This window comes from Plecotus auritus (genome assembly GCF_963455305.1).
Source record: "Plecotus auritus genome assembly, chromosome: 1".
NCBI lineage: Eukaryota > Metazoa > Chordata > Mammalia > Chiroptera > Vespertilionidae > Plecotus > Plecotus auritus.
The window spans coordinates 53,055,295-53,081,984 of NC_137770.1; the positions used below are offsets into that span (position 1 = coordinate 53,055,295).

Below are 26,690 nucleotides of genomic sequence, written 5' to 3' on the forward strand. Positions count from 1 at the left end.
ATAAAGTCCATGGACAGACTGGATCGACAGTTCCCAGTTACCAATATCCGAAACCCCACTTATAAAGATGAAGATGCCTCTTTTAAATGAGTTTCATAAAACAGCACACAAGACAAAACAGAAAGTGGTGAGCACTGCTTCCCATGAGCAGAAGCCCCGTGGACCTGAAGGAACCGCATCGTAAAGGATGTGTGGTAAGGAGACCTGGGAGAGGCAGATGCAAGGATGGCCTAGAAAATGCCAGAGAGACCTCGGAGGGGCCAGGCCCATGGAATTGAAATCAGAACAAATGCCTCAGGATGCTTCAAGCACGGGGCCACACGCTCTGCCAGAGCCTCCTAGTCCCCAGATGAGGGCGAGAGGGACGGCTGGGGTCAGGGGCAGGAACACGCATGGAGGGCCTCTGAATGGAAGAGGGGAAGGGAGAGATTCTTTCATTTCCTGGGAGGACTCAGAGGTGCGAAATGGGCGCATGCCCCGACCCCCTTGATCCGGAAAGTCTGAGGCTGTCCAACCAATTTTAGATTAAGACAGCGAGGCTGGAGGGCTGGTGGGGGTAGGAGAAGGATGTGCAAGTCTGCCTCCCAGTGTTCAAGTTGGAGCTAATCTGGCATCCAGTGGGCCCACGCAGGGCCGTGGGGCTGCCTAGGGAGATACGGAGGAAGCAGCGTGGGAAGACACAGCAGCGGGACAGAGTCCTTGGCTGCCACCCGTCAGCGTCACAGGCACACCAACGTCTGCACCGCGAGGTACCAGAATCCAACTGCAAAGGCGCGTGGGCGGTGGTGGGGGGAGGGGGCTGCAAGTCATTGGCCCGGCCCAGCCCCAAAGCCCCGCCCCCTCGTCATCCCGGGATGCGCCTGCCCAGTTGCCTGGGAAACCGGGCGCCGAAGGTCTGGGTGCGGTTGGAAAGCGTTGGCCACTCCCGCCCTGGCTCCCTCCGTTTGGGCTCCTTGTCACCCAAGGGTGGCCAGAGTCAAGGTCCAGGTGCCCTCACACTGCAGCAGGCCTGCTGGGAGGCTCTGGAGGGTTGGAAACCCCAAAACCTAAACTGTTGCCCGGGACTTGAACTGTAGCAGAGCCATATATTCTTGTGGTGACAGTGGCCTTAGGAGAAAAATTCTGTCTCTAGGAGGATTAGATCAGAGCTACACAAACCCCAAGTAATGTGACTGGCCTATGTGGTGGCCTTCGAGGGGCCCTCTACAAAATGTCAAACTTTAACCTTGGAAGGGGGTGGGGTTATTCAATGGAAATTAAACTGGATGCCGCTTGTAATTACACCCATAGATGCTGAGCTTGGGCTGCCAACGGAACAGATCACTTTAGCTCAAGGCTGAGGAATTTTAGCCAGACTTTCTGATGAGAGGAAAGGAGCAGGCATGCTTTCTACCCTTGGAGGGTCTCCTTGGGAGCCAGAATCAATTCACTGAAGCCTAATATGGCTCACAGATTCCTGTCAGCACCAGACAAACCCAAAGGTTTCTACCATCCAGGACATAACTGTTCCCCTTCTGTTCCTTTTCCCTATCAAAGCCCTCTCACCTCATCTCTTAGGACATAACATTGTTCCTCCCACCCTTCTTACTAGGTAGGAGGAGAATGAATTCCCAAAATGACTTTGAAGTTACTTTGATGTCACTGGAGAAGTCACTTAACAGTTAAGAGTGCTGTTAGGATCAAGGGATTAAACAAAACAAAAGAATATTGCCTTCAGTAAGTTCCCTTTCTAGTGGAAGAATTCACTTTGCTCTCTAATTAGGGCAGGAGTCTGGCTAATAGGTGAAGCCCATAACCTATTAGCTGCATAAGGCTCTAAGGTTTGTGAACGAGACAAATATTTGTGGTGATCCTAAGTTGAAACCCTGGAATGATATTAGACTGAATCTGGGTGTGTGCTCACCAGCGTTGCTGGGCATCATGGGGATGGGGGCCTGTTACTGAAGATGTGGTAATTTCCAGAAGACCAAGTGGGGTGGGACACTCTTAAAACCCCTTTTAAAATAGGTTAAGTTTATATGTGAATGTTGCATCCATGGCAGTAGTAGTAGAGAAGACTTACCACAGTCATTAGGGACCCAAAGGAAAAGGAGGTGGGACAGCACTGGATGGCATTTCTGACTAAGGGACACGTGTGAAATTGGAAACTCCCTTCGCCCTTTCTCCCGAGTTAGTGCCCTCCCTCTGTAAGTGGGCCTGGAAGAGAAACAATCCCGCAGAGATAACTAAACAGCTGGCGTGTAATGTTAAGGGCTGTTAAGAATTTGGGCTCCAATCCTGAGATTAATTACCCTCCTTCTGTACTCAGGCTGGAGAGAGATGTCAGCGCAGAGGAGTCTTAGGCAGGTAGTCACCGTAAACGGCATCTCCATATTCTGTTTAAATCCTCTTCCTAATAGAAAAGATTCTAGATGGAAAATGTCAGTTACACATCTTTGTGCTAAAACGCAAACACTGTTTTTGGTGCTTTGCTTCTTTCTGTACCTTAGCTCACATCACCAAAGTGCTTAAAGTGAGCATGAGCCATTTTGTTCCTAAAGTGAAAACCTGCCCCCTGGTTACGAAACTAGGTGTAAAGAGTGCTGGATTCCAGTGGGAACCTGGGGTTGAATGCAAGTTTTGTCCTTTGGAAACACCAATTGTGAGAGAATCTGGGGAGGCCCCAAACCTTTGGAATACAGATTAGAGCTGGGAAGAGAGGCCTTGCAGAGGTGCCAGGAGATTTTGATTAGATTTTTTTATTAGATAAGGGGGGGAGGGACATGAGGAATGTGTGGTTAGATAAGGGGAGGGGGTATGAGGAATGTGTGGTTAGATAAGGGGAGAGGGATATGAGGAATGTGTGGTAATGCTGTGCAGCAAGGACGCTCTTCCCCAGCCTTGGGGTGCTCGGTGGGGCCTTTGCTGTCACTCATAACAGGACCCGAAGCTGCCTTTTTGGAGCAGTGTGCTGAAAGACAAAGCACCCGTTGTTCCCAGGGTTGGGTAAGGATACATACACACCCTTGAAAGTGTCAGTTCCTATGTTGATGGTAACTGGAAGAACTTTTGGAGTGACCTTGGAGAAGCCAGAGAATGGGTTAGAAAACACATGAATGGAAATTTCTCATCCTTTGGGATAAGACAAGGAGGAACGAGAGTTAATTCTGTTTACTGGGCCCTTGTGCCCTGCCGCTATGGGTGGTCAGATGATACTCTTCTTAGCTATTGTTTCGCCTTTAACTTAACCTTAGATCTATTGAGCCTCGCACTAAAGGAAATATTAGATAGATCTCTGAAATTCAGGAAGCCCCAGGACCTGAAAACAAATACCCTTCTTGTAGGTGAAGAGACTGCCCGTGTCTAAGGGTGAATTAGGGTCTTTGTCGAGGCTGAGTCTGGGACAGAACAAAAACCTTCCAGTTTTTCCCCCTTTGATGAGAGAGCCTCTTTGGGGGAGGTGCTTTTGTGCAAGCCCAGTGTGAGCTGCATAAGGCTCTAAGGTTTGTGAACAAGACAAATGTTTGTGGTAATCCTAAATTGGAATCCTGAAATGATAGACTGAATCTGGGTGTGTTTAAAAACATCCATAGGTCCCGAGTACAGAAAGTTCCCAGATGTGGGCCATCTAAAGGACTTAAGTTTTGTTATACACTAAGTGGCCAGGTTATTATGATCTCTGAACACATAATAATCTGGCCACTCAGTGTATATCCTATATAATAAAAGGCTAATATGCAAATTGTCCCCTCGACTAGAGGTTCGACCAGCAGGCAGGCCGGCCGGCCGCCCATGTCCCCTCCCCCTGGCCAGACCCTACCCATGCACAAATTCATGCACCAGACATTATGATGTGTTCAGAGATCATAATAATCTGGCCACTCAGTGTGTATCTAGGTTTGGGCGTTGTAAAGCAGAAATGGAAGAAATAGCTGTTTTTCTCTATAGTTTGAGGGGAACAAGGTTGATAGTTTAGGACTGGGTCTGGGGACCTTCTCTTTCATAGTTCCTTTCGAAGTCTTTTTCAACTGTTGAAGCTAATTAATGGGAAGGGGGGATGGAGAGCTGGAGGGGGTGTTAAAGTTGCCTGGCCAGAGCCCAAAATAATCTGGAACTAAGTCACTAGCTAGATAGATGCTCTAACCCACAGAGACAAAGCCAGGTGAAGGACATTTGCTCTATTTCTGTTATTTTACCAAACATTTTGAAGAGTGTTTGGTTTGCCAAGGTCCTGTAATGATGAACAGTGCTTTAAGTTGGATAGATATCTTTACTAAAATAATAGTACCACCACTGAAACTGACAAAATTGCCACAGTCCTTGGGTAGCATTTAATTTCTACTGATCTAGCCCAGCTCTGCCACCTCTGCAACAATAGCATGAAGTCACAGAGCTTGCCCATCTTTGTTCTTTACCCAGATGGCCAAGGAGGAGTTGGGAGACATCAAGGATATGGTCAGAAACTCTGTGCAGATTCTGAAATCGCTGGCTGATCAATTGATTAGGGGTCCTCACCCTGCTCTCCCCTACTGGAGGTGTTTCTCTATGACCATTTAACGAACTTCCCAGCATCTTAATCTTTTATCAAGTTTGGAAGTTTGCCTTTCTCCCTCTCACATTTCTCTATAGGTATATGCTCTGCCTTTTCCTATTTTTGGTTCTGCTCCCAACTAACTTGCAGCTTTTTATTTTTTTTACAAGGCCAGATAATTCACAACTATGCTGAAAATAAAAAACCAACATCAACATTTTACAAACTTGTAGGTCTACTACTTTGGGCATCTGGTTTGGTTTGGTTTTCCTTTAAATGGTGTCTAACTTCTGGACCCAAAGCCTGCCATTCTAATGACATGCTTTCTGGTGTCCTTGCCTGGAAGTAATGCTTGGAGAACGAAACTGTAAATAGCATGATAGACTCCAATCTCTCATCTCCCCTAGTCCCCTCACTTGGTTGTCCAACTTTAAAAAGAACTACTTGCTGAAAGGGCTTGCCGTTGAATTTCCCTTGGGTAGCTAGCAAAGACCCTGGTTCCAAAACTGGAGACATCCCATGTAAAGATGTTTTGAAAAAGGGACAAAGACCCTGTGTTCTAATTCTGGTACTGCCATTATTAGCTGTGTAAACTTGGGCAAATCTCCAGATTTCTTTGGGTTGTGGGTAAAATTGGGATATATACCTACCTCCCAGGGTTGTTGTGAGGATTAAATATGCTCTGTAATCTGTCTTGCTATATACTAAATATTTGCAAGTTTTTAGGATTTAAGAGCTATTTTTAAATATTCCCTGTCCACATAGCAGATAATGCTGACATTTCTACCACCAGATCAAGGGATTTTCACTGTCATATACTACATAGTTAAATTGCTGGAGCAAAATTTTCTGTTTCTATGTATATACTTTTGTGGGGAGAGAGTCCCCATAGCTTTCATCAATTTCCTAAAAAGAGGTTCATTATCCTAAAAAGTTAAAAGTGCTTCAGAATTGAAAAGTTGGATTCAGTAACAGGAATAAATGTATTGCTTCCAGAAGGCCCTTCTTAACATGTCTATAGTGGTACTTTCAATGTTTTTAGATACTGAAATTGTTAATGTGGCCTGATGACTGTGGAGAACATTTGAGATTGGGACTGAGAATCTTGGACATATGGTCACAGTAGCCATTAAGATTATCCAATTGCCTACAGTGTGAATGTAGGTGCAAAATGATTAACTATATGGCCCTATGAAAGTCACCTTACCTCATGGAGTCTGTTTCCTCATTTGTAAAGTGAGGGATTTGACCTTGAACAATTCCAAAGTTACTAGTTGGAATTCTGTAGGAAAGTGAGATTAAAGCTGGACTTGGATGGAAATCTATTGTGACAAAAATGAATCGGGCTTTTCTGTGAAGGAGGGAAAAGAGGGAATGTCAAGAGTGAGGAGGAGGGGCGGAGATCCAAGGAGCTCCATCCTCGGTAAAGATGGGAAACTCCATAAAGCCTGCTGAAGTGAAGAGCCAGGTCAGTCAGGTCAGAAAGAGAGCTGGTGGGCTCCTTAAGATCCAAGACGCCGATGGCCCAGAGATACAACCTCCTCCATTCACCAGGGGACTGACTTGCCAGAACACAAGCGGATTCCCTCAGTGAGCAAACACCTCTTCTTCCCCGCACTCACAGAACTTCAGTTCAACTTCCAGTTGTCACAGGAGCGACTCCTGCAGCCTTCCCACTTCCCAGAGCGGGTGGTTTGGCTCCTTCCGAAACTGGCGGCCCTACAAAAGCCTCGAGACACAAGTAAGTTGTAGGGATGGTGAAGAGGCTTTTTGGAGAGGTTAAGAGAATCTCCGAACTCTATTTTAGGGTGGATTGGAATCCCCACCCTCACATGAGGAATTTTTTTTATTTTTTAAATACACAACTACTATTGATAAATTATTGTTAACTAAAGTCCATAGTTTACATTAATGTTCAGTGTATGTTAAATGCTTTTCTGCATCCTCTGAGATGGTTATATGTGTAATCATCGTCGTTTTGAAAAAACAAAACAAAACCAACAACACTAGTTCTGTGGATTAGAGAAAATGGGAACAGAGGGTTACATCTTAAAAATATATGTATTTTTTTATTGATTTCAGAGAAAGGGAGGGAAAGGTAGAGAGAGAAACATCAATGAGGAGAATCATTGTTTGACTGCCTCCTGCATACTCCCTGCTAGGGATCGAGCCCACAACCTGGGCATGTGCCCTGACCGGGAGTCAAACCCTGACCTCCTGGTTCATGGGTTGACACACTCAACCACTGAGCAACACTGGCTGGGCCAGTGGGTTACATTTTTCAGAATAATAATAGCTTTATTTTGTGATTCTCTAGAATAAGGGTCAGTAAATATTTTTGTGGTAAATTTTTCTGACATTTTAGTCTTTGCAGGACACAGAGTGTCACTCTTTTTTTTTTTTTTAACATTTTTTAAAAATATAAACTATCTTTGGCTTACATTAAAAAATTTTGGTGTAGCCACCTGAACTGAAATGATTAAATTGCTTTGTTACGAAGTTGGCTATACAGCTTTAAAAAGAAGTAGCCGCAACAGCGACAAAGACATAAGTGGCCAGAAAACTCAAATTATGTACTACTGGCCCTTTACACAAAACAAAACAAAGCAAAAATAAATAAAAAACTTTGCCAACTCTTATTCTAGAATATTGTTATGAAATATTTTAAAAGGAACATTATATTTTCATATACTGTATATAGCGCAGATTAAATTAAGCCAAAAATGGCAGCTTCTCCTCATCTCTAATACTACTCCCTAAAAGGAATTTTTTTAAAAAAACAAGAGTACAATTATTAAAACAGGTAGCATGAAGAAGCAGCTGAGGATGTCAAGTCTGGAAATTAATTGATGGCAACTATTCTTGATTTCTCAGAGATTGGAAGACTTGGCTCCTTGGTTTGGAAGCAGCGCTGGCTGAGACTTGGTTCTTCTGAAATAAACAAGGTATAGTCTTGCTTGGCTAGGTGTTGTCTTTAAGTCCCCCTTTTAAGTGCATTTAACTGTCGCTTAGATAGCAGTAGTTACAGTCCGAGCCTTATTCTAACGGTTTTATCCTCTGGGGATAATAGTACCTAATAATGACACTATTATAATAATGTCACTAACAGTACCTTCCTCATAGGATCGCTGAAGGGGTTACATGTGGTTAATTAACCTATTGAAGATGTTCATGGAGTGTTAGAGCCAGAATCTGGCTCTTATCTCTGTATCATGCTATTTCTCTCGTACATTGAGTTCTTTCTCCGTTTTCTCTCTCTCCCATCTGGTCGTCTTCTCTAGGTCTTCCAGATTGCCACAATGACTGATGGAAATGAGATGTGAATGGAAAGTCCTATTTCACATCCCCTTCAGTGAACGATGAGATTTAAAGCTGTGTTCCATTTTTTTCTTTTTAATCCTCGCTGAGGATACTCTCTCCATTGCTTTCCAGAAGAGTGGAAGTGGAGAGGGAGGGAGGGAAGGAAGAAGGAAAGGGAGGGAGGGAGGGAGGGAGAGAGAGAAAGAGACATAGATGTGAGAGAGACACATAGACTGGCTGCCTCCCCCTCCTGCTAGTGCCATGTCTGATGGCTGGGAGTGAATCTGCAGCCCAGGTACCTGCCCCTGACCAGGAATCAAACCTGAGACCCTTCAGAGCATGGGCCGAGACTCTACCACTGAAAAACACCAGCCAGGGCAGCTGTGTTCCATTTTCAATTTGTGGTTCAAAACAATGTTGTATTAATCTTCATTTAATATCTCTTCAAGAGGAGGGCCAGAATGTTTTGGAGAGGCAGAGAAAGACAAGAAGCATAAAACCACAGAAACTAAGAATTAGGAAAGCTTCCACCCTTTTCTTTTCCTCTGACCTGAAAACATTTTAAATTTAGAGGTAGTCAAAGAGCTTTCCCTAGTTTAGCTTCATTTGAATCAATATTAACCTTTTTTTTTTTTCAAACGAACCTCTCTGGGGTAATCATTTACAACATGTTATGACACTGATGATTTTTAAAGGTCAAAAAACAACCAAAATCAAAATGGCATGTCACTCATTGTAAAATACCTCCCAAATGTATTATCTTAATGTGCACATCACCAGGGTCATTGGTGTTCTTCCTAGGGAATGGGCACGGATGCGTCTGTCCAAGGCTCAGTTCCACACAGGTCCACACTACTGAGTCCCTCCTGTGCTTGGTTCCTGTGCAGTGACCTGGGCCAGGCCTGGTTTGGTTCTCCCGTAGGTTCATGGTTCTTGGTTTTCCCTTTCTACTTAAATGCATTACTTTCCTATCAAACCCCTAGTTGTATGGCTTTACACAGAAACCAGGTAGTGTTGGTTTCTTTTTGCCTGGTAAGGGGCCCAGTGTTTGACATACAAGGTCAGCAGGGAAAACTACCCTGTTACCAGGCTACAGACTTCACTTTTTCTTGAGTTTTTAGGGAATTCGTGTGCCCTGTGGGGTGTCTGAAGCCTTTTTCTTTTACCCAGATATATCCTTTCCCAAGTACCCAGGCTCTGAAGTGGCAACTTTTAATACACTAACTTCATTTAAAACCTCCATCCTTGTGTCTTCAGCTAATGATGATTCAAATTTATTGTCCATTTAAAGTAGCTTTAGTTCTAACGCTCACCAGAAGTATCTATTTCTTGAGGGGGAGGTATTCTACAGAAATAACACATCTTCATTTTAGTAAATCTGGAAAATACAAATAAGGATTAGAATCATCTATAATCCAACCATCTAGATTCAACTTGCTGCTAACATTTTAGTGGATAGCCTCACAGTGTTCGCCGTATATACATTTTTCTCCCCAGAAATAGGATCACTTAATACAATCCTGTCTTTATAGCCTTTAAATTTTTTTCTAAGTTTATAGTCTTTTATAACATCAATCTTAATGATCTATCACATAGGTATGCTTCAATTTATTCAATCTGCCTTTGTCCACAGATCCCATTCCAGGAGGATTTTAAGGTAGAAGATGCATGATCACCAACTAGAGACACTGGGATCAAGGGCCCTGTGATACGATGTTTGGCTGACTCTTGATGGGGAGGACAAATACGCTTTTGTGGTCAAGTATGGGGTAGATGGGTTCTGTCATATGGAGATTTCTTTGAAATTGTTCATTTCCACTCATGGAACAAAGGGTGCCATTATTTGCCCAGCACCAAGGTATACAAATGTTGAATTAAAAGCTTCTTGAGGTATCTGCTGTCTCAAAATGTATATACTTCAAAGTGATACTAGGGCATTATAATAAAAACTAGGAGCCCAGTGCACGATTCGAAATCGCGTGGTGCCGCCCACCCTCGAGTCGCCTTGGATATTTTCCCATTGATTTTTAGAGAGCATGGAAGAGAGAGGGAAAGACAAAGAGAAACATCAATGTGAGAGGAACACATCAATTGGTTGCCTCCTGCATGAGCCCTGACCTGGGCCCACAGCGCAGTAGCCCCTGCAGCCGCTGCCAGTCTCGCTCCCCAGGCCCTGCAGCCTGCTGGTCCCACCCTGCCTCGCTCCCTGTACCCCACAGCCTGCTGGTCCCACCCTGCCTCGCTCTCTGTACCCCACAGCCTGCTGGTCCCGCCCTGCTTCGCTCCCCAGGCCCCGCAGCCTGCGGGTCTGGCCCTGCCTCCCTTTCCCGCCCTTGAAGCAGCTGCAGCTGCTGCTGATCAGGCCCTCCCCCAGTGCAGGCATGGGGAGGTCCCTGCTGCCCCAACCCTGACGCTGCACACGCAACCTCCTCCTGTCCGGTCTACCTGTTATGGCGTCCTGGCCTAATTTGCATATTATCTCTCTCTCTCTCTCTCTCTCTCTCTCTCTCTCTCTCTCTATATATATATATATATATATATATATACATACATACATACATACACACACACTAGAGGCCCGGTGCACGAAATTCGTGCACGGGGGGGGGGGGTTGTCCCTCAGCCCAGCCTGCACCCTCTCCAATTTGGGACTGCTGTCTCCCAACCACTCGCCTGCCTGCCTGCCTGATTGCCCCTAACCACTTCTGCCTGCCAGCCTGATCACCCCCTAATCACTCCCCTGCCAGCCTGATCGACACCTAACTGCTCCCCTGCCAGCCCGATTGCCCCTAACTGCCCTCCCCTGGCCAGCTGGTCACCCCCAACTGCCCTCCCTTGCAGGCCTGGTCCTTCCCAACTGCCCTCCCCTGCTGGCCATCTTGTGTCCACATGGGGGCAGCCATCTTGTGTGTTGGAGTGATGGTCAATTTGCATATTAGGCTTTTATTATATAGGATAGATGTGCTTTTGATGACATATGAACTGAGAAGGCATTTATTTGCCTGAAACATCTTTCAAAGACAATACAAATTAAATAATATTGAGTTCTATTTGTAACAGATAAGGATTTATTCATGCTACCTTGCCAGGGGATAGGGGAAATGCAAAAATGTCATATTATTTGGAAACCTCATAAAGGGCAGCAAGAAGAGTTCTATATTAATCACTAGAGGGTCTTCCACTATTTAGACTGTATCAGGGCTCTGAGTAAGAGTTCAGGGGAATGTGGGTAACTTTGTTATTTACTCCATTGGTTTGCTTTGAAGATGGATCTGAGCCCCTGTTCAGGGCCTAAAATTTTAAATTTGGGCAAATCTTCTGTGGATCCACTTACCCTGCTGCTCTCAATAACGTGCACAGTTGTGCCTGGTACACAGACTCCCATGAGGACCATGTGTTTTCTCCTTTCCAAGAAAATCCTGAGTAGAGTGATATTAGCCACTCTCTGAAATGGAAATCCCAGCTACCCCAGTAAATCCAGAATCCATCTTTTATTCAACTTGGACAGCTCAACCTTATACCCTTGTTGGGTCTCAGTCATACAATCAAACACACTGACAAAGAAGGGGGGGCCTTCAAACTGGTTTGTCCGCCCTGATCGGTTTGGCTCAGTGGATAGAGCGTCGCCTGCGGACTGAAGGGTCCCAGGTTCGATTCCGGTCAAGGGCACGTACCTTGGTTGTGGGCACATCCTCAGTGGGAGGTGTGCAGGAGGCAGCTGATCGATGTTTCTAACTCTCTATCCCTCTCCCTTCCTCTCTATAAAAAAAAAAAAAAAAAAAAAAAAACTGGTTTGTCCCCACTTGGCTTGGAACATACAAATGGTATCAACTTTCAACCGAGCAGGAAAATATGACTCAAATGTCAAACTACACTCTATAAAGAAAGGGGATGTTTAAGGTGAAGTATCCAGCCCAGCTCAGGGTGATCAGGCGTTGGGGACATATCCATGAATTTGTTTAAGCCTCAAGCAATTTCTAAAAAGCAATGTTAACATCACCAACTTCAGGCTTTTGCATCAGCATTTAGAATCTAACTCTTTAGTTACAGACCAACCATGTAACATTAGGAGGAGTTAAACTCTTTGAGCCAAAATTTATCTTTAAAAATTATGTAGGTGTAACTATGCAGGATTGGTAAAGTATTAGATAAGGGATCTTTTGTAAAGGGCTTGGTTTAGAATAAGTGTCCACTAAAGTTGTCTTTCTTCCATTTTTTCCTTAAGTTCTCACCTGTGTCTAAACATTTTAACCTGAGATATTAACAATGAATGTGGTTACAAAATACTACTGTTACTTTACTACTACTAGCAAAATATAAATAAGATTTACTAAATAAATGCCAGATGCTGTCTTATAATGACTTTACATGGATTACTAATCAGCATACCCTACGATGTAGTTCTATTATCTTCACAGAATAGATGAAAAAAACTGAGGCTTACATAAGTTAAGAAATTTCCCCAGGCTCATGCAGCTGGCTGATGGAGCTGGAATGAGAGAGAACCGAGGCAGTCTGTGTTTTCTGTGACTAATAATGAAGAATCAAAATGAGTAACATTTAGTCCCCAGTGTCCACTATGAAATTAGAGCACAGTTATGTTGCAAGGCAGATAACTATAGGTTTACATCTAATTCTCCAGTTATCAACAGGTGACAAAGTTTGTCAATGTACAGCATTTGTTGACTTGCCCATAATCTTAAATAGAGTTGACTATGGCTTTCAAATAAGGATCAGTCAGTCAAGTGTAGCCAAGAGAGGGCAACCTCTGAAATATTTTAAAGGTTGGGTTATTTTCTAGCGATACCGTATTGTACTTAAGTGGCCAAACAGATAATATGGTTTAAACGTCCATATGATCCTTGAATCCACTTTATAGTATCCCTGCCTCATGATGGTCCAGACTACTTGAATGCCTCCAAAGATGGGGCGGGGCGCACGCTTCTTAAGGAAGCGCTTTTCACCTTTGGAGAACACTGACTGAATATTCTGCTCATTGGTGTATTAATGACCTAAATGTGAATAAGCAAAACTTTTAGTTTAAAACATCAGAAGAAAATAGAGAAAAATATCTTTATGGCCTTGAGGCAGAGGATTATTTCTTAAGCAAGATCACAAAAAACAAACCTGATACATCTGATTACATTTAAATTTTAAAACTATTTTTTAAAAGACTTCATAAAAATATGAAAAGCAAGTCAAGGGAGATGATATTTATAGCACTTCAAAATTACCAAGAAGTACTGTCTAAGGAGTATGTGTCTGAGTATAAACAACACACAAAAAAAAACAATTAGGAGCATCTGGACACTCCTCAGGAAGAAAAATGAAGAGTGTTTTAATTGAGTTTCATTTGTTAGCTTGATAAACATTTAATTGTAATAATATTAGTCTGAAACTCTTTGAATCTCTTTTAGTGTGGACAAGGAACAAGTTTGGTGGTGTTTTTTAAGTTGTTTCATGTTTTTCACAAACTGTTGTCAAAAGCTATCCCTTCAAATGTAAATAGAGATTTAATGTGATTTAGCAAACTAAGCAATTTTGGAAGTATAACATGGGAAACTAAAGTCAAGGAAATTATTTTAGTAATAATAAAATTTACTGAGTCCTATTATGTATCTTGTGCTTTCTATGTCCAATCTGTAATAATCACAAAATGGAAGTAATAGATACTATTACTCTCACTTAATAGGTAACATTGGAGCTCAAAGGGTTTTACTAACTGGGCCAAGGTCACACATAGAAAGTGGTAGAGCAGGATTGTGAACCCAAATTTGAGACTTCCAAATCCACTGCCTTACCTTCACTCTGAAGCAAGATCACAGAAAAAGGGCACATAACCAAGCCTGGGCAGTCATAGAGGGCTTTCAGGAGGAAGTGATGTTTGAATGTAGTCCAAGAAAGATGAATAGGAGTCATGAAGGCAGGTGTGTGTGTGTGTGTGTGTGTGTATGTGTGTGTGTGTGTGTGTGTGTGAGACCGGGGAGTGGGGGACTGGATCATGTGAAAGGGATGAAGTGAGGGAATATATTGCTTCAAGGAACAGCAAGTAAAGGATCAATGGCACTTTACTAATATGACAAAGTACTTGCATGTGAAAGTTCCCATTCTCTCTTCAGAAAGGAATAATCATCTTTCCTATTTTATAGATGAACTAGAGGCCCAGAGCATGAAATTTGTGCACTTGGTGGGGGGGAGCCCTCAGGGAATGTCCGACTGGTGGCTTTGACCCTCTCCCCGCGGACATCTTTAGCACTGCCGTGGAGGTGGGAGAGGCTCACGCCACCACCACTGCACTCACCAGCTGTGAGCCCAACTTCTGGTCGAGCTGTGCTCTCCCTGTGGGAGTGCACTGGCAGCTCCTGCATTGAGCTTCTGCCCCCTGGTGGTCAATGCACATCATAGCAACCAGTCGTTCTGCCATCCGGTCGATTTGCATATTAGCCTTTTATTATATAGGACACAAGACATACTGGAGATGCAATAACTTGTAAAAGGATGCAGAAAAAGTAAGTTGCTGAGTGTCAGCTTTTCTGATGCCAGATCCTGGGCTCCTTCCATAGTGCTGTGGCAGTTACAAATCTTCACTGTATGTTTTCAATTCTAACCTCATTTTTTATTTTATCACATCTACTGTTGCTTTCCTTCTGTTGCAATTATTTCACCTACTTTTTTATTTTATCTGATCATTCTGCATATATTTTTGTAAGCTTGCTCAAACTGACTTTCAATGACCCAGGACATAAGTTGATAAAAACTTCAATACCCACAAAATAGAAATTGTTGCAACATTTTATATTCTTTTCCATTCTTTTTTTTTTTTTTTTAATCCTCACTGGAGGTTATTTTTCCCATTGATTTCTAGAAAGAGTGGAAAGGAGGAAGGAGGGGGAGAGAGAGAGAGAAAAAAATCAATGAGAGAGACACATCAATTGGTTGCCTCCCACATGTGCCGCTACCAGGTCTGGGGAACCTGCAATCGAGGTATGTGCCCTTGACCAGGAATTGAACCTGAGACCCTAAGGTCCGTGGGCCAATGCTCTAACTACTGATCGAATCTGGCTGGGGCTTCTCTTCCATTCTTGACCTTAGGAATCCACATCATTACCAATTGTGATCTTAAGGAATATATACTTTTGTACATTGCTAGTTTCATCAAATGTTTCATCAGACACATGTTTCTGTGTTGTATGGTCTTCTTAATGATGACTTCCCATGACTTTTTCTATAAAGGGGATGTGGCCGTTCCCTCACCACCGGACACTTGGACTGGTTCTGCACTGGTTTTCCACAGCTAATGGAACCTGAGGCTCCTGTGGGACTTCTCATTATTCCAGTCTTCCCACTGGAGCCTCTGGAATGACCTTTACATCGTGTTCTTTCCATTCTAGGGGCATAAGTATTGATATGTGTCAATTTTTTTATTGAGGTAACATTGGTTTATAACATGTTACAACAGGTATACAACATTATAACTTGATATCTGTATACACTATATTATGCTCACCACCAAGTCTACTTCATTCAGGGTTGTTTACTCACCTAATTACAAGTCTCTTCCATTTTCACCATGTCAGGATCTGGCCTTTGGTACATCCCCTGAGTCTTCGTTATGTAAATCACTTTTTGGAACAATCCTATGTTGGAACATGGGATAAAGAGAATGGAGTGTACTTCCGGGGAGGACAAGGATTCTGTTTACAAATGATACTGAGATAGGCCTCTCTTAGATGGATAGCAATGTCCTTTAGTTACTTCTTGAGCCTCTTCAAGATTAGGTTTCCCTCCCAGTACTCCTGGAATCAATGCCTCTGCAGCTATGCCAGTCAATGCCAGCCCAGAGCAGGAACCTGGAGAACAAAGAGATCCACTGTGCGCCTGCTCCAGGAACAACCCCACCCCACCCCCCACTTCTGGCAGATGCCAGTAGCAGTTTGGGGAGCCATACTCTGTAATTGTGTGCTCCCTTGATGCATCAGGCTCCCTCCTTCTCTCTTTTCTTCTCACCCTGTATTTAGTAAACCTCTCCTCTTCTGAATCTGCTTTGCCTCTTCTCTTGATTTCTATTCTGGGGGGGCGGGAGAGAGACAAGGACTCCTCCTCAGGTGACAGCACTGCACTAACATCAATAACTAGTGACTTCCTGCTTATGATAATCACATGCTTTAATCAATTAGATGGGTGTGTAAACAACAAGGTGTATAGTTTCAACTCAAGGCCTTGGGAAAAGGTTCCCTTTCTTATCCAGCTGCCTGGAGAGGAAATGGTTCAGGATAAACAACTTTGAAGGAGGCTCTATCAGAAAGTGGTTATAAGCACAGAAGATGAGGAGCCACGTGGCTCTGGGTTTGAGCCCCAGTTTTGTTCTTACTGGACGTGAGACAAGTTGTTTATTTTCTATAAGCCATAGTTTTTACATCCTGACCTTCTTTAGAGGGTTGTTTAGCAATTAATTTAGACCCATTATATAATGAGTGTTCAGGAAAAATTATTGGGGTAGGTTTTTTGAAATAATTTCAGAGCTTTGAATACAAGATGATGGTGGACCTCATGTGGTCATAAGACACAAAACAATGAAACAACTCAAGTGATCAGAGTTTTCCCATGAAGGGGTTGTTTTTCACTTCTCCCAATGTGATTTCAGAATCAGGAAGGAAACCAGGCCTCTGACTATGGATATGGCCTGCAGCTATGAGTTTGAATGAATGAATGACTGCAGCATAGCCGTGGGTAAGTAATTTTCTGTATCTTACTTTCTCTTCTGTGGAATATTGATTCACGGAAAACTAATGGTTTTGGAAAACCCTCTAGATCGAGACTGTGTTTGTAGCCATGCTCATGTTGTTCTAGGAACATGGAAGTGCTCATAGCACAATAATTCATGTCCCATGTGCTGTGTTCAGTGGTATTTACCCACCAACGAAATGTTATTTGTTCACGACACAAAGACCTTTGGGAGCGTGAAAGCCATTTTCATTGAGATCTAATTTGAAGTGAGCTGGCACATTCAGGACAATGCAGGTGGGCTCTGCTTTAGAGAAGACCATTCTGCCCACTAATTTGCAGACTGGTCTGAAGAATCAAAGAGAAATGATTGGGTCAGAACCCCAGGGACTTCTCTGCTTCCAAGTGAGGCTTCAGCAGGAATGGTTGCTGCTCCTCGGCTGCATATTGATTCAGGCTTGTGCCATCACAAAAGCATATACTAAAGTAAAAGCATTGATTACTAACGCAGGGAAAACATTCATTCTCCTTAAGAGTTTGGAAATAATAATACTTATTCCAAAGCAAGGACAATGGGGAATATTTAATAGCAGACTAGGTTGCTTTAAGAATTAAGATTCTGGTGTAAAGTACAACACTAGTCACACACACAATGCTTGGCACAACAGACAGAAAGAAAAGGGCTAGCCTTGCAATAGACAGTGACTTGCAATGAACTGAGTGAATGGTGGAAGGAAGGGAGGGAGGGAGGGAGCGAGGGAGGGAGGGAGGGAGGAAGGAGCAGAAAACTAGGACTTAATATAGTGCGCTATGATTCATAGTTTGAATGACCCTAAACAAGTCTCTTAACTGAGCCTGTTTCTCATCTGATCAACAGAAGCAATGTCCACCTTACTGGCTTGTAAGAAAAAAATGGAATAACACAGAGATATTTAGTTACACGCGCCTGACAGTCATAAGACCTGGATTGTAGATCAGGCTCAATACAATATAATCCATCAAATGTTTACTGAGCACTTATTCTTTGCCTGGCATTGTATCCCCAGGTGCTGAAATTGGATAAGAGATAAATAAGACAACCTTGCTTGTCCTTAGGTAAGGAAACTGGGTTGGAAGCAAATTCAGGTTCTGGATCAGAACATTTATATATTTTACATATATTCATAATAGGTCCCCCAAACTCCACTCTGGTTGAATTGCCCCAGTCCTTGCCCTCAAGAAACTTGTAGTCTATTAGGAAAGACAAGCTTGTAAACCAAAAAATTCTAAAGCAACATGCTAAATGCAGCAGGTGAAGCATAGACTGTGTGTGTATAGAGGGAATAAGGAGGGGCTGATGAACTGTGGTGGGGCAGTTGAGTAAAGTGTCCCAAAGGGATGATGTCTGGCTGAATTATGGAAAATAAACGAATTCCTGCAGAAAGAAAAAGCAGAGAAAGGGCATTTCAGGTAACAGGAAGTATCACACACAAAGCCAAACAGGAAATTGCTAGTTCCAGGTTCTGCCATTAACTAGCTTTATTTAACCTTTATGGAATTTCCTCAAGTCCCTCTGGACTTCCAGTTTTCTCAACTTAGAAAATAAAGGTTACGGGTGGAAAGAGGCAGCCTAGATTTTCTGTAAGATGCTTTCTAACTGGATACCTCCATGCTGGAGCAGAGGGAAAAGGGCTAGCTTTGCAAAAAAATAAAAATAAAAAATTAAGTGTTATTTTTAGAGCATGAGCCAGAAGCCCCCTCTTTTGTGACAATCAAGATGACAGGCAGAGCCTGTAGTCATTGAGAAAAATTTGCATACTCTAATTCACCCGCTTCACCAATATTTATGCATTGTCTGAGCCTGGAGCTAGGCTATTAAGGAAGCCATCGTCCAGCAGAGGGAGACGGGTAAATAACTAATACAGGAATCCCCTGGAAACCATATTGGTCTATACATGGCAGGTGCAGGGGGGGGGGGGCACTAAAATAGAAATCCCTGGGGCATGTAAGTCACGTTCAGGGTAACAGAATTTAGCTCTTAGCAAAAAGGAATTTCCTGTTTCCTCATCCTGCTTCACCTTCTCCAAGAGGCCGCCTTCGTTTTCAGCTGCCAATTGTCCCTTGGCAGGACTGTGAGGCGCCCTCTTTTCACCTACCGGGCTTGGTGAGGGGCTCGGGGAACGCAGAGCGGATCAGTTCCCAAGGCTGACTACACGGTGCCAGTTCCCGCAACAGCTTCGCTCACGCCCCAGCGCCCGCTGCAGGGCCGCTCTGCGTCTCCGGGAAGGGGTGGCCTAGAAGGCGGGCTGTCCAGGGCCTCCAGGAGTTGGGCTTCCAGCCAGGGGGCGGGACTCAGGCTACCGGTATAAGAGAGGAGCGCCACTGTCCTGGCCACAGTGCTGAAGCTGGCGTCTCAGCCAGGACCTGGAGGCAACGGACACTGAACTTGCAACTCTTGCCCCAGAGTGACTGAGGAATAAGAAAAGGTCTGATTTCCATATGGTCGTTTATTTAGTACCAATGAATGAAAGGCGGGGCTGGTTTGTGAGCTCCACTCAGACTGGCCATGGTGGTAGGCGCGTTGGTTGGAACCCTCCGAGGGTCCGGGGGAGGGGGTCCAGCCATGTCTCCAGGGACCCCAGATGCCCAAACCCAGCATCTTCTCTCTCCTGCAGGAGCGCTTCTTCCCGCCACTCGCAGCCACAGACTCGGAAAATGCGGCTCCTCGGGAAACTCCGCGCCTCGGCCGCGGGCAGCGCAGCTTCGGAGCCGGCCTTCTCCAACGTGCTCACCCCGGGCCGAATCCCCGAGTTCTGCATCCCGCCGCGGCTGTCCGCGCCCTGCGCGCCCGACTCCCCGCCGCCGGCCGCCGCTGTGCCCCGGCGGTGCGCGGCCGAGCCTGACCTGTGGCCCCGAGGAGCCGACGACGGCGCGGGGCGCACGGACTGGGACCCCCGCTCACAGGCCGCGCTCTCGCTGCCTCACCTGCCCCGCGCGCGCACCGCCTACGGCTTCTGCGCACTGCTCGAGAGCCCGCACACCCGCCGCAAGGAGTCGCTCTTCCTCGGGGGCCCCGGGGCCGACGCGCTCCTGCAGCCGCCCGTGCTCCGCCCGCGGGCCCACACCTACGGCGGCGGCGGAGGAGACGTTCCCCTCGGATACCCTGGCGGAGCCCCCGCCCCCGCGGCCTCCGAAGACACCCTCCCGTCCCGGAACACGCTGGCCCCGCGGCCCCGCGGCCACCGCCTCCTGCGCGCCCCCGAAGGGCTGCTGAGCCGCGCGCTGCAGGCCCGGAGGAGTCGTGGCCTGGCCCGCGCCCGCTCGGTGTCCAGCGAGGACGAGGAACGCTGCGCCAGCTCGGGGTCCCCGACCCGGACCCGCTCCGCGTCCCCTCCGTCGTACCCCGGCCCGCGACCCGAGCTCCTGGAGGCCGAGGGCACCGTGGCTCTGGGTCGCGCCGGCAGCGCCCTGCGCCTAGCCGCCGAGTACAGTCCGGCCAGCGGGCACCTCCGCCTCCGGCTGCTCCGCCCCGAGGGCCCGACCGGAGGAGCCTCAGATCCCTGCGCCGTGGGCTGCCGCGTCAGCCTGGTCCTGCAGCCGCCCGGCAAGACGCGCCAGCTGCGCAGCGCCGTGGTCCGGCGGAGCCGCAAGGCCGTCTTTGACCAGGACTTCTGCTTCGACGGGCTGTCGGAGGACGAGGTGCGCCGCCTGGCCGTGCGCGTCAAGGCCGAGGCCAAGGGCCGCGGCCTGAAGCGGGGCCGCCTGCTGGGCCAGGGCGAGCTGCTGCTGGGCTCCCTGCTGCTGCTCTGAGGGCGCTCAGGCCCTGCCCGCGGGGCGCTTTCTGCCCGCTGGGGACTCTCGGACACTTGACAGCCGTTTTGTACCAAATAAATGTTATTTATTCGTTTTTCTATTTATGATCTTTTTTGTTTTTTAGATGTTTGCTTTTGTCATTGTTTATTGGTAGGGAAGTAAAAAATAATGATTCCCTCCTCTATTCACAACATCCAACCCCCTTTTCCAGGCTGGAAGAGAGAAAGGAATTACACCACACCTGCATTTTTTTTTTTCTCCCTGCTTTATATCAATGCCAAATGGTCTGTGGGTTTGAAAATAAAAGGTACTCCTTCAGAATCATGCCCAACGCTAAGATTCATTTGTAGTTTTGCATATTTGTTGAGACATAGGTTCATATCTTCACTCATGGACTCACATGCACTAGAGCGACAGACCTATGATAAGGTTACCTTATTGGGAAAAGAATTCCTTTCCAATTAAGAACAAGATTCTTTTGAAAGTGAATCTTCAAAAGTTGCGGAGGAAAGGGGAAACGAAGTGAAGGATCTTACAATGGATGGCATTGTAGGGAATACATATTCCTGGCATCCCCTCTTCCTTCTCCAGAAGGAGCCCTGGGAAATCTTGCTATTTCAGAACAGAAATCTTTTCTTGCCTCCATAAGCAAGTTGATATTTTTGTGGCATTATTTCCACCTACCTATGTATCTCAATTACATAGTAATTAATGGCTTTGCTATAGCATTTCCCAGATTAGTTGAAATGTAAACTCTGTTTTTCAAACACTGAGTTCTAAGAAAGTGTTTTTAAATCCAACTTACTTTCATTTGTTGATTCAACAGATAGACCCAAGTCCACTAGAAATTGATTACACTCCAGAGGGGTTGCCCTTGACTATAGGCATCTATGAGTGGTGTGGTGGAAAGCCCAATGGGTGTATGGGTGTAGGTGGGGAAATATGGACTCCAATCTTTTTTCTGCCACTTGCCATTGTTTGAACTAGGGAAAATCAATTAATCTCCCAAACCTCACTTCCTTACATCAGTGAAATGGGAGTATTAATACCCACCTCACAGGGTTTTGTGAAAATATGCCTTAATAGTCAAATAACCCTAAATACATATGAAATATAACAGTATACCTCAAAAGGCTTGAACTATACTGGTGAATAGGTGCTCAATCATGTTCCAGAAAATGAACTCCCTCACTTCTTCATTTCCAATTGTTTCTTCCTGCTCCTACCGTGGATCCTGGCATAATGGACGGTTTTAGAGACTGAGGATTTAGGGGGGATAGGAGTGGGAATATAGAACTCTGTAGGATATCTGTGGTAAATGTCCTCCTAAAAGATAATTTGCACTCATTCTGCATCAGAAAGGCCTTCAACAGTGTTATTACTGGAGTGAGATTTTGGGTTCAAATTTGGTTAAGACAAATTAAAATCCTGAATTTTAAACATATAAAATGGACAAATGAACTCGTAGAAATCATCTAATCAAACAGCTTCTGAAATTGAGAAAATACCACAGAGGTGACTTGCCCGAAGCCATATAGCTGGTGGCTGGCTGAGCTCAGGCAAGAACCAGCTATCCTAACTTCTCCAGAGGACTGGCCTACCCTTTGTTCTCTCAGTCAGCAATTATTTGTTGAGCCCTTACCCTGTGCCAGGCACAATACTACGCCCAGGGGATGCAGCTATGAACAAGACAGTCCCTGCTTTCCCAGATCTTTATAGTGGGAATAGCTAAACAATAGCCAAGCTTTGTTATTATAGAATGTGGTGACCAGCATGAAGACAGTAAACTAAGGAAGGTGACAGAGACTCTCTGGGCAGAGGAAGTGGCAGGTGGGATGCTCTCAGGGATCAGAAAAGGTCTCCCTAAGACCTGAGGAAGGAATATTCACAAGAGGAACTTAATTTATCCAAGCAACCACTTTAATGTGCCCAGGTGACTCCTTAATTCAAACCAGAATTCTTGATTTTCCCCTCCCAAATCTCCTCCTCCCTTCGTCTTCCTTATTTCCGTAAATGGCACTATCATTCTTCCTTTTATGCAATCCAAAAATCTGGAATTATCCTTAACTTTTCTCTCACACGCTCCTCTTTTCTCAGATGTAAATGTCTCCTCCTTAGAGAATCTTTCCCTGACCATCCTATCCAAAAACAGGATCATTGTCACTATCACTGCTTTAGTCCTCTTCATAGCACTTATCACTACCTGACATGATATTATCCACTTATTTTGTTGTTTTTTCTTTGTTTATTTTTCTCTTCCACTAGAATGTATGCTTCATGCAAATAGGAACTCAAATATTGATTGAGTGTTGAATGAGTATAAGAAGAGATGAAATAAATAGAGAAGAGTAGGGGACCTAGGACCAAGCCTTGGGACAAACCAGCCTTTAGGAATTCAAGACTAGAGGGAAAGTCAGTGTAGGAGACAGGGAAGCAGCAGACAGTGGGGCAGGGGAAAGGCCAGGGGAGTGTGAGTCATGGCAGCCAAGATAGGAAAGTATCTGAGAAAGAGGGGATGTTCTACCCACTTAAATCCTGCAGGGAAGTCAAGAAACATGAGAAGAAATACCTACTGGCACGGGTAAGATGAAGGTTGGCAGTGGACCTGTGCAGAGCAGTTCTATGAGAGTAGTGACAACAGCAGCCAGACTAGAATGAGTTAAAATGTGAATGGAAGGTGAGCAGGTATAGACAGAAAGTTTTGAAAAGGGGAAGATGGGGAAAGGGCTGTAGCTCGAAGAGAAGACTAAGTGAAAGAGATTTATTTTGTTTTAATGTAAAAGAATCCAACCTATGTTTGGAATAGCCAGTATAGAGGGAGATATTGATAACGAAGAGAACGAAAACCAGCAATAACTGTAGGAGTGGAGCCTTTGGGAAAGCAAAAGAGTGTCCAGAACATATTCTTGCAGGAACATGGGTAGAAGCAATGATCAAGAACCCATGTTCCTAATCCGTATCTTGTTCCATATCTCTACATATCATCCACAGCATCATTCCATCCTGAGGTGGGTCCCTCTTGTAGTCTACGATGTTGGCCAGCAACAGCTGTGACTATCCTATGACTTCTCCTTAGAGTCTAAGCTGGAGAAAAGGCTTTGTTTCTGCAAGTACTCCTATGAGATTGAGGAAGAACTTACCCAGAAGGCCCAGCAAATTTCTCTATATACAGTAGTCCCTACTTATCTGTGATTTTAGTTACCCAGGGTCAACCATAGTCTGAAAGTATTAAATGGAAAATTCCAGAAATAAACAATTCATAAGTTTTAAGTTGCATGCCATTTTGAGCAGAGAGCGTGATGAAATCTCCCATTGTCCTGCTCTATCCTGCCCAGGATGTGAGTGAATCATCCCTTTGTCCAGCATTTGCATGATGTAGATGCTACCTGCCCATTAGACATTTGGTAGCTGTCTTGGTTATCAGATCCACTGTCACAATAATGAAGTGCTTGTGTTCAAGTAACACTTATTTTACTCAAACATGGCCCCAAAGCACCAGAGTAGTGAGGCTGGCAAAGACAAGCCTTAAAGTACTTCTTTTAAGTGTAAAGGTATGCCTGTATAGGGAAAAAACATCATATATATATATATAGTTCAGTACTATCCACAGTTTTAGGCTTCCACTGGGGGATCTTGGAACATATCTCTTTGCAGATAAGAGGACTACTATATTTTATTGGCTCAAATTGGGCTCAAATTGGGCTCAATCACGAACCATTCCCTGCAAGGGGAACAGTGCTAGTCTTACAGTATGGGGCCTATCTGTAACTGAGTGCAAGATCAGTGTCTACTGAGGCAGATGCTTCTTAGGAAAAAAAGGGAAATGAGATGGAGTTTCAGAAAGAGCAGGAAGTCTGAAATAAACAGGACCTAATTTCAAATCTAGACTCTGCTATCAAGTATGATCTTAGGGCAAATGCTTAACTCCTTTGAACTTCAGTTTTGCTTTTTCTAAAACACTAGGTGTGAAGATGGCAAGAGTTAAATAAGATAATTGCATTTAATCAAAGCAAGATTCATAGTAACAGGAGTAGGCACCCTTTTGTTTTCAAATATAAATTGAACATCCCCTCTTCCGCTCATGCAGATGAGTATAATTTTGCTGAATGGCTTCTATGTACATCTGTGGTTCTTGTCTTAAGCCTGTACAAAGGGCACTCTACTGGGAACATGTTTGGGTGACTGCACTAAATGACACAAACACAAAGAATTGCATCTTTCCATTCCACTGGTTGGACAACTTCGGACTCCATCTGCCATGTTCCAGAAAGAGGAGAACAACAGCTCAGCTGATGTGTGCTTCTAAAACCCAACCATTGCTATGAGAAGTTTTTCATCATTTGTGAACATTAAGGCCTTGATAAGATATCCTTATGTGACCAGACGCTAATATTTATTCTCACAGGGAAAATCCATATTTTATTTGGCAAAAAGAATAGGGTTTCTTTTCTTTTTTCTTTTTTATTTTTTTGGGCGGAGTGGGGGGGTTGGTGTGTGTTTGTTTGTTTCCCAGATTGGTCACAGTTCATGATTTTAAAAAGAACCAGTGTCTCCTTTCTCCATCTATTTGCCAGGAGGTGGTGCTTCATTTGTCTGAACTGTCGGAGCAGCAGCTGGATCTTTGTCTCTTCCTCCTCCTGGTCACCTGGACCAGAACCACCATATCTTCCTCCTTTATTCAGTCTGCTCTGCACTTCCCTCTTCAACATGATCAAGTTTTATTACTTTTAAATAACCTGAGATTCATAGAACAGTTTTCAAATCAGTACAAATACCCTTCACCCAGAATCTATAAATGTTAACATTTTACATAGTTGTTTATATTATAAAGTTCCTTTATTTAGCAATAAAAGGGGCACTTCAATGTGTTCTTCTAAAAATAAAGATATTCTCTTCCATAATCCTATATAATAAAAGCCTAATATGCAAATCGATCGAACTGTGGAATGACCGGTCACTATGACATGCACTAACCACCAGGGGGCAGACGCTCAATGCAGGAGCTGCCCCCTGGTGGTCAGTGCGCTCCCACAGAGAGAGCGCCAGTCAGCCAGAAGCTGGGGTCATGGCTGGCGAGCACAGCAGTAGTGGTGGGAGCCTCTCCCATCTTCGCTGCAGGCAGGTGGTAAGGAGTGAGGGGTCCCGAATTGCAAGAGCCCCAGACTGCAAGAGGGGGGATCAGGCCTAAGCCAGCAGGCGGACATCCCCCGAGGGGTTCCAGACTGCGAGAGGGTACAGGCCAGGCGGAGAGACCCCCTGAGTGCATGAATCTCATGCACTGGGCTTCTAGTTCCCTAATAAAAATTGGGGAATTAGACGAGGATCCAAGATGGTGGCATAGGTAAACACATAAACTGCTGCCTCGCACAACAATTTCAAAACTACAACTAAAAGACAAAACGTCTATCATCCAGAACCACGGGAAAGCTGGCTGAGTGGAAGTTCTACAACTAGAAGGAAAGAGAAAAGAGCAGTGAGACGTGCACAAGCGCTGAAAAGCTGAGGTACGGAGGTGCGCGAATCGGGCTGGCGGCGGGCGACTGGGAGCGCTGCTTTTTTCAACCCGAAGGGAGACAAGACCCGATTACTCTGAAATCCAGTTTCTGGGGAGACGCGGGGGACCAAAACTCCTACAGGGAGAAGCTGGACTGTCTGCCATCAGGTCGGAAAGGGAGGGTGGCTTGCTTGCAGGGCTGCATGTAGGAATAATTGTTTACTGTGCTGGGGGGTGTCGAAGATGCAGAGCCGGCTAACAGGCAGCCATCGCTGTTTGCCACGCCCTAGCCTAGTGACACCCTGAGACTCTGCCCCGCACAATCTACAAACCCACCCAATCTCCAAGCAGCGGCTTTAGCAGATGAATGGCCTGCCCTATCGCAGCTTAACATAGCAAACTTGCAGCCCCGGTCAGACAGCTCCAAAACCTCCAAACCCCAAGCAAAGAGAAGAAAACTGTAGTTCTTGCTGCAGCTCCTGCTGGTGGCCTCAGACAGTAGCTGACCTGCACCCCATTGGAGATCCAGAAGCCAGTGTACCTAGTGGTCAGTGTGAGACACCAGATTTCAACTCCTCACATCCATAAGTGACACATTCAAGAGGCAGACTCAGTGAGCACCAAAGTCCCACTGAAACAAGTCCTGCACCATAAGCATGTCTCCAGCGCAGCAGTTCTTCCATTATAGACACAGCGGGTCCTCACAGCCAATTGGCCTGGAGGTCAATTCCTCCCAGTGTACCAACAGCAATCAAGGCTTAACTATAGCAAGACTTTGCACTCAGCCCACAAAGGGGTGTACCAAGAACATCCACCTCAGGTGATTGGGGAGGCTGAGCTACTGGCCCTTATTGGTCACCTACCACACAA

The 26,690-nt window shown here is 45.1% G+C and overlaps 1 protein-coding gene across 1 annotated transcript; it reads left to right on the forward strand.

The window, feature by feature from the left end:
* Positions 1 to 18,906: 18,906 nt before the first annotated feature.
* On the forward strand, positions 18,907 to 20,649 carry LOC308250339 (C2 calcium-dependent domain-containing protein 4A-like). Its single transcript, XM_080672811.1, has 2 exons — positions 18,907 to 18,999; positions 19,189 to 20,649. Exon 2 carries the CDS (start codon positions 19,229 to 19,231, stop codon positions 20,321 to 20,323), a length of 1,095 nt encoding a protein of 364 aa, XP_080528937.1. The 5' UTR covers positions 18,907 to 18,999; positions 19,189 to 19,228; the 3' UTR covers positions 20,324 to 20,649.
* The last annotated feature ends 6,041 nt before the right edge of the window (positions 20,650 to 26,690 follow it).

Excerpts from the sequence above, each read along its gene's own strand:
- LOC308250339 (XM_080672811.1), top strand. The coding sequence starts at position 19,229 with ATGCGGCTCCTCGGGAAACTCCGCGCCTCGGCCGCGGGCAGCGCAGCT.